Genomic DNA, 7,821 nt, shown 5'->3' with positions numbered 1-7,821 from the left:
GCTGCTGGTTATATGTCTTCATCTCTGACTCCGGAGAGGTGGGATAAAAGGATGTTCCACTTTGTCTCCCTCTTTTTTGTCCCAGAGAGTTAGGGAAATTGAAAAGGGACAGTCCAGACCTCACACTGGTAGGGGAGATCCCTTGGATAAGTTTCCTGCTCCCCACTGTAAACTCCTTTGTGCCCTGTTTCCCCCAACCCCAGTTCATGAGTTGGCAGATCCCCTCTCTACAGAAGGCAGCATGTAGATGGAGAAACTGAGGCACAAACTAGGGGCTCAAACACCTCTTGCTCCTTGATTGTCTGAATCAGTTTCTCTTGAGGGTCATAAGAATGTTCTCTCATCAGTCCCATTCTTCTCAATCCTCTGAGGAGGCTTCAGGGTGACTTTGGGAGGAGTGGCTTCCAGAGGAGGAGCAGCTGGGACTGAGTCATGGCAGGAAGCTGAGGAGGGCGGGAGATCACACCAGACAATTATAAAAGAAGAGCCGGTCGTGAAGCTCACAACAGTAACAGCCACCAGACAAGCTTCAGCGGCCAGCCCTTCACATCCAGACTTGCCTGAGAGGACCCACCTCTGGGTGTCCAGTGGTCAGTTGCCCCAGGATGGGGACCACAGCCAGAGCAGCCTTGGTCTTGACTTATTTGGCTGTTGCTTCTGCTGCCTCTGAGGGAGGTGAGTTGGGGGATCAGCACTTAGGAGGGGGTCTGGGCTTGCATGGCAGGGGTCTGGGTCCAGGCATCCCAGACAGCTCATCACTAGCAGAGTCATTCTCCGTTTGGCTTCCCTTTTCTGAGCAGGCCCAGGGCCTGGGCCAGTGGAGCCTTTAACCAAGGAGGCAGAGAGCAGGGGCACAGAAGGAGAGGGGTTCCTAGAAACTGCTGCCAGGAAACACAGAATCCCAGTCAAATGGACAACTGACTGGGGGTTGGGTTCACAGAGTGAGGGTCTCCTGCTGATAAGGATGTAGGGAGGTGGCTGGTGGGAGAGGCAAGGGAGGGAAAAGCCCCCAGGCTGCTCAAAACCGGATTGCTGACCCAGCAAGCCCTGACTGACTCCCTGTCTGATTAGAGGAGTTGAGGGGTGTCCATCACAGACCCACCCTCCATCCAGCACAAACACATTCTTTATCTGCTTTGATGCCTGAACAAAACAGGAACCCCTCAATGCTATGGGTGGAAACTAAGAAAAAAAGGAAAAGAAAAGGAAAAAAACCACCCAGGGCACTCCTGCGGGAAGCTGCTGAGGATGTCAGCAAATCTGACCACTTCTCTGTGAAGCCCCATGCCATAATTCTTCCCAGCTCCTGGTCTTTTATGTCTGCAGATCACCTACAAGTGACCCTTCCCTGTGCCTGTCCCAGTCCCCCAGGCCCTAAATTGAGACCTAAACTAAGGAGGAGCTGAGACTGGCTGAAGGGGAAGCACTCAACCTCCAGGAAGCCTCCTTAACCAAAGGCCTAAAGATGTTTCAAGGGCCTGGAGTAGGAGGGTGGGTGGAGGACATGGATAGGGTAGGCTCCAACCAGCTCAAGGTCCAGATTTTTCCCTCTGAAAGCTAGAGACACATCCCAGCAGAGACTGGGGAGGACAACCCACAGCCCTGAGGGAAAGACGCTGGCAGAGGAAATGAGGGCCTCCCTCCCGAGTCCCGTATGCCATACTCCCTTTAGGCCCAACCTCTGAGCCAGTAGAGGTGGAGCTATCAGAAAGCCACAGGCTTTCTCAGAACCTAGCTGGTCATGTCTAGGTGTGTTGGGGCTGGGAGAGGATTAGGGGACACGGGGCAGGTGAATACAGAGGGGCATCTCGTGTCTTGCTTGTCTCTCCTCCACTCTTGATCTCCACAGCCTCCCCATCCCTTGCTGAAGTCCAGGGAAGGCCCTCCCAGTGGCCCCTGACTTGCCTTTCTTCCCTCCAGGCTTCAAGGCTACAGGGCAGTGGCAGCTGAGGCCAGAGCACTTTCAAGAAGGTAAGAGTTTGGGGGAGCAGCATGGGATTGGGACTCCAGGAGGCATTGTGGGCTCTGATGTCTCCCCTCTTGCCTCTAGTTGGCTACGCAGCTCCCCCCTCCCCACCCCTATCCCGAAGCCTCCCCATGGATCACCCTGAAACCTCTCAGCATGGCCCTCCCTTTGAGGGACAGAGTCAAGGTAAGGTCACCACCCCATGCCCTCCTCAGTGACCCTCCAGGTTTCTAATCTGGCCTATATCCCACTTTTCAGATGGAAAGGAGGGAAGAGGCCCTCACCCCCTCTCCCAGCCCTGGCTAGGAGAAAGGGTGGGCTGCTCACACATTCCCCCCCCTTCTATAGTACAGCCCCCTCCCTCTCAGGAGGCCACCCCTTTCCAACAAGAAGAGCTGCTACCTGCCCAACTCCCTGCTGAAAAGGAAGGTGAGTGCTTGCCCACCCTCCCTCACCTCTATCCCACTATGGATTCTGTTGACACCAGGCTGATCCCTGCTCCTTGGTGCCCTCACCCCTATCTTGCAGTGGGTCCCCCTCTCCCTCAGGAAGCTGTCCCCCTCCAAAAAGAGCTGCCCTCTCTCCAGCACCCCAATGAACAGAAGGAAGGTAAGCGGCTCCCTCTCTTCTTTACCCACCTTTACCCCATGGCCTTCCCCGAGAGCATGGGCTTCAGGGCAGACAAGATGGTGGGCTCTGCCACTCACCAGTTATATAACCTTGGGTAAGTTACATACTTCTGCAAGCCTTTGTCTCTTCATCTGTAAAATTAAGGATATACCTGTTTTAGAAAGTTATGTGATTAAATGTGCAAAAATAGCATCTATTTTCACTTGCTTCTCTGCTGAGTTCTTCTTTGTGCATGTAAACTAGCCAGGCTTTCTCTGCTAGAGATGGCCATCCCAAGATGGCTTTTGCTTACTCCTTCTACCCCAGCAGACCCACCACCTCTTCCATATCAGGAGGAGATAATCATCCAATCCATGCCGAGAGAGGGTGAGTGACAGCTTTGGTCTGTCCATCCCCCTGCCTTAGTGCTCAGGACTCTGGGGAGAGGAGCAGGAAGCCCGAGCCTTGAGAAGCAGGAGGAGGTGGGGGCAAGCTGTGAGCAAGCTGTGAGCTGACACCTTTCACACCTCGCTTCTCTTCTCCTTTCAGTTATTTTAAAAGGAAGAGCCACAAATTGTTCTTTCTCATTTCCCCTATATCCTCCCAATCCTTTCTCCTCCACCCCAGATTCTTTCAATCCTCCCAGCTCATCCAGCCTTTGTGGGTTCCTCCACATGTCCCCACTTCCCACTGTTTTCCCCATTCCAGGAATGCCAGCTCCATTTGGGGACCAGAGCCATCCAGAACCTGAGTCCTGGAATGCAGCCCAGCACTGCCAACAGGGCCAGTCCCAAGGGGGCTGGGGCCACCGGCTGGATGGCTTCCCCCCTGGGCGGCCTTCTCCAGACAATCTGAACCAAATTTGCCTTCCTAACCGTCAGCATGTGGTATATGGTCCCTGGAACCTACCACAGTCCAGCTACTCCCACCTCACTCGCCAGGGTGAGACCCTCAATTTCCTGGAGATTGGATATTCCCGCTGCTGCCACTGCCGCAGCCACACAAACCGCCTAGAGTGTGCCAAACTTGTGGTAAGGTTGGGTTCTTGATGCCGGGGGGTGTCCTTTAACCCCCAGACAGTATGTGTGTTTTAAGGGTTAGAGCACTAGGCCTGGGTCTGGAGGAACCTCAGGTCCCGTTCACTGGCCCTACCCTGGGCCTCCCCAGTGTGCCAGGGGAGCAGAGGACAACCACTGTTTCTTTTTTATCTGCCTGCCCAGGGTCCTTTCCTGGAGCCTGGGAGGAAGGCAGGAATGTGGAAAGTGGGCTGATCCTCCCCTCTTGCTCTAGTGGGAGGAAGCAATGAGCCGATTCTGTGAGGCCGAGTTCTCGGTCAAGACCCGACCCCACTGGTGCTGCACGCGGCAGGGGGAGGCTCGGTTCTCCTGCTTCCAAGAGGAAGCTCCCCAGCCACACTACCAGCTCCGGGCCTGCCCCAGCCATCAGCCTGATATTTCCTCGGGTCTTGAGCTGCCTTTCCCTCCTGGGGCGCCCACATTGGACAATATCAAGAACATCTGCCACCTGAGGCGCTTCCGCTCTGTGCCACGCAACCTGCCAGCTACTGACCCCCTACAAAGGGAGCTGCTGGCACTGATCCAGCTGGAGAGGGACTTCCAGCGCTGCTGCCGCCAGGGGAACAATCACACCTGTACATGGAAGGCCGTAAGTGGGCGTCCCAGCCTCCCCGAGAGCCTGTTTGCCTGCCTGCCCATCTTCGACCTCTGATCCTGCCGGTCCATCCATCCATGTACCCCCTGCTGTGAGTGCGTCCACCCGTTCATCTGCTTGTGGCTGTCCGTCCATCCATTGTGTTCGTCACCTGAGTCTGTTCATCTTGAGCTTCGTACTACACTTCTGGCCTCCTCCACTCATGACCCACACACGCACCTGTCTACCATCCATCCATCCGTCCAGCTCTGGCCTCACCTGACCTTCTCCATCCACTGTTCCAGCTCATCTCCCGACACCAGCTTGGAACTTCATCCAGGCTTCCACCCGTCCACCTTCCCAAGCCCACACATCAACAGTTGCCTCCTAACCCTCTACTTCTTTGCCATTCCCTTTGGGCCCCTGGGGCTGGGAGCCCCTCATCTAGTTGCCAGGGACAATAAGGGAAGTCGATGGTCAGGAGAGAAGGGGCCAAGTGTCCAGCTTCTGACTTCCCTCTCTCTGGTCCACAGTGGGAGGATACCCTTGACAAATACTGTGACCGGGAGTATGCCGTGAAGACCCATCACCACTCGTGTTGCCACCACCCTCCCAGCCCTACTCGGGATGAGTGCTTTGCCCGTCGAGCTCCTTACCCCAACTATGACCGGGACATCTTGACCATCGACATCAGTCGAGTCACCCCCAACCTCATGGGCCACCTCTGTGGAAACCAAAGAGTTCTCACCAAGCAGTAAGTCTTGCCTAGTCCTTCCCCGCTCTCTTCCTTTCCTGAAAACTTCCTTTCGGGACACGTTTGGGAAAAGCAAAATCGTGATATCCCAACCCCATCTGATGCCAGAAGATGCCCAAAGACCCTAACCCCTGCCCCTTTCACATCAACATAGTAAACATATTCCTGGGCTGATCCACAACATGACTGCCCGCTGCTGTGACCTACCATTTCCAGAACAGGCCTGCTGTGCAGAGGAGGAGGTGAGTGTGTGGAGTCTAGTCTCCAGAGGAATGCAGGGGAGGGGAGGGAAAGAGCTAGAACTGCAGGCCACCCCTTGTCTTTAGTACCTCAAACCAGCCCTCGGTTATAATGACTAGTGGGGGAGGTGTTTTTTTCTTAGTTCCAGAAAAGTCTTCACTCTGACCTGGCCTGCCCCCCATCTCCAAGTTCCTATTATGCCCTCTCTGGGCCACAAGCTTCTGGCATTTCCAGATGTACACATCTGTCAGTCACAAGGAATCCAGCTGTGCAAGGCAGGCTTTCACGCTCTCTGGGCCCCAGGAGGGGAACCAGGGAGAGAACAGTAGAAGCTGATGAAAGGGGGACTTTGGGCACCCAAGTATCTACATCCGTCCTTAGACCACCTCCCCACCCCATCATCTGTTTTCCTTTTCTCCTTCATCAGAAATTAACCTTCATCAATGATCTGTGTGGTCCCCGACGTAACTTCTGGCGAGACCCTGCCCTCTGCTGTTACCTGAGTGCTGGGGATGAACAGGTCAACTGCTTCAACATCAATTATCTGAGGAATGTGGCTCTAGTGGCTGGAGACACTGAGAACGTCAAGGGCCAGGGGGAGCAGGGCTCAACTGGAGGAACAAATATCAGCTCCACCTCTGAGCCCAAGGAAGAATGAGTCACCCCAGAGCCCTAGAGGGTCAGATGGGGGGAACCCCACCCTACCCCACCCCTTTGAACACTCATTAAACACCTCTTGGATTTGGTGTCCTCATTGTCTATCTAATGTCTCACCCGCAGTGTTTTAAGTGGATCTTGGTGCCCTGGCCCAGGAGGGCACTGGTGTTTTCAGACACACCACAGACACAAACACACCCTCCTAAGCCTGCTTGTATTTCCTTCAGTGCCTGGCCCCTGAGGCCCACAGCCCTGCCCCCTTCACTGAGCAGATGTTCACAGGCTGTGTGATGGGACCATAACTAAACAGCTTGACGTCACTTTGCCATCTTGAATTTATTCACATATTTTGAAAGGAGTGCCACCTTGTTAGCTAGCTATCAGGACTCAAAGAAGATATGGTTCTTGGCCTTGGTGAGCCCCCAAAATGCCACAGCCCAGCCTAACATTTTTAAAGCTTCACTTTTGATCCTTAGAATCCATGCCTTCATTCATTCAATATCCTTTTTTTTTTTTCTTGAGACACAGTCTCGCTCTGTCGCCCGGGCTGATGTGCAGTGGCACGATCTTGGCTCACTGCAACTTGCAACCTCCGCCTCCTGGGTTCAAGCGATTCTCCTGCCTCAGCCTCCCGAGTAGCTGGGATTACAGGCGTGCACCAGCACACCCAGCTAATTTTTGTATTTTTAGTAGAGAAGGGTTTTCACCATGTTGAAAACGCCCCACCTGTCCGTCAGCACGGGGGCCAATGAGCGGGCGAGGGCAGCGCTGTGCCCCGCCCCTGAGCCGGCAGCCCAGTCTCCGGAGCCCGGGGCTGCCTGGGCCTCCTGCCCGCCCCGCTAGTCTGGAGCTCGAGAGTGACACTGCGCATGTGCGGGCGTCATGCGCATCTTCTACGGCCTCCAAGACAGGAACTGGGGGAGGCAGGGGGAAAAGGCTGGCCCAGCTCTTCCCGTACACCCTGGTCCCACGTGTACCCTCCTGGCCTAGGTCGCCCCAGCCCACGGGGAGCGGGCGGAGTCCTGGCCCGCGAAGCCTTGTCACCTGGCGGGCGAATCCGCCAGCGGAGACATGTCTTTAAAGGGGCTTTGGGCCGGGCGCGGTGGCTCATGCCTGGAATCCCAGCACTTTGGGAGGCCGAGGAGGGTGGATCACGAGGTCAGGAGTTCAAGACCAGCCTAGCCAAGAAGGTGAAAACCCGTCTGTACTAAAAATACAAAAAAAAATTAGCCGGGCGTGGTAGCGGGCGCCTATAATCCCAGCTACTCGGGAGGCTGAGGCAGAGAATTGCTTGAACCCGGGAGGCGGAGGTTGCAGTGAGATCGCGCCACCGCACTCCAGCCTGGGCGAGAGAGGAGACTCTATCTCAAAAAAAAAAGCGGGGGGGGGGAGGGGGCTTTGGTCTGTGCAGGAGCTTCCCGGAGATGCTTTAGAGCTGCGTTTGCAAAGTGCAGCGCCAAATGCTGCAAAGAGAGGTGAGAGTCAGAGGCGAGGAGGACCGCGGTCCCAAACCCTAGTTTAGTCTGTCGGGGAGGAGAGGAAGGGAACCCAGAGAGCACTTGTAAACTACAGTGCTGAAAGAGGAGGAGGTACTGAATTGAGCATCAAATGCTGAGGGGGTAAAGAATTCTCCCTAGGGACCAGCCAGCTATTAACTGGAAGCAGTGGGTTTGGATAGAGCCTGGAAGCACGGGTAGCATTGCTGTTAGCAATAAAAGGTGAACGTGTTAACATTCACTGCGATTCGTTGTATACACTATTAAAATATAACTTGCTCAATTCAGGGGCGGTGCATAAAGTAAAGGAGTCAGAGCTCCTAACTATTGGAGAGGCCAGGGATAGCTTCACAGAATTCAAGCTTGAGTAGGGTTTTGTTGGAAGGGAAGGATATACAAAGCATTGAATGTATGCAAAATTCAGCTAAAGTAAACAGTCCTTTTTGTGT

General features: G+C 54.6%; 1 protein-coding gene across 4 annotated transcripts; it reads left to right on the top strand.

Annotated features, from left to right (window-relative positions):
- The first annotated feature begins 2 nt into the window (after positions 1-2).
- On the top strand, positions 3-5,965 carry ECM1 (extracellular matrix protein 1). 4 transcript variants are annotated; one of them, XM_030824644.1, is made up of 11 exons: positions 3-675; positions 1,921-1,971; positions 2,051-2,152; positions 2,315-2,395; positions 2,495-2,575; positions 2,906-2,962; positions 3,284-3,606; positions 3,866-4,240; positions 4,759-4,979; positions 5,134-5,221; positions 5,647-5,965. In XM_030824644.1, exons 1-11 carry the CDS (start codon positions 606-608, stop codon positions 5,875-5,877), a joined length of 1,680 nt encoding a protein of 559 aa, XP_030680504.1. In that variant the 5' UTR covers positions 3-605; the 3' UTR covers positions 5,878-5,965. The 4 variants fall into 4 exon arrangements, with proteins under 4 accessions (XP_030680504.1, XP_030680503.1, XP_003259219.1 ...); XM_030824643.1 differs by having other exon boundaries at positions 2,903-2,962; XM_003259171.4 differs by lacking the exon at positions 2,906-2,962.
- Positions 5,966-7,821: the final 1,856 nt, after the last annotated feature.

This window comes from Nomascus leucogenys, chromosome 12 (assembly GCF_006542625.1).
Source record: "Nomascus leucogenys isolate Asia chromosome 12, Asia_NLE_v1, whole genome shotgun sequence".
NCBI classification, from domain to species: domain Eukaryota; kingdom Metazoa; phylum Chordata; class Mammalia; order Primates; family Hylobatidae; genus Nomascus; species Nomascus leucogenys.
Note: the sequence above shows the minus strand (reverse complement) of the source record. Positions and strands in the feature narration are given on the sequence as shown.

What these genes read in the sequence shown, in the direction of transcription:
- ECM1 (XM_030824643.1), top strand. Translation starts at nt 606, where the DNA reads ATGGGGACCACAGCCAGAGCAGCCTTGGTCTTGACTTATTTGGCTGTT. An exon ending in GCCAGAGCACTTTCAAGAAG is followed by an intron (nt 1,972 to 2,050) that starts GTAAGAGTTTGG and finishes TCTTGCCTCTAG; the next exon opens with TTGGCTACGCAGCTCCCCCC. An exon ending in CCCCAATGAACAGAAGGAAG is followed by an intron (nt 2,576 to 2,902) that starts GTAAGCGGCTCC and finishes CTTCTACCCCAG; the next exon opens with CAGACCCACCACCTCTTCCA.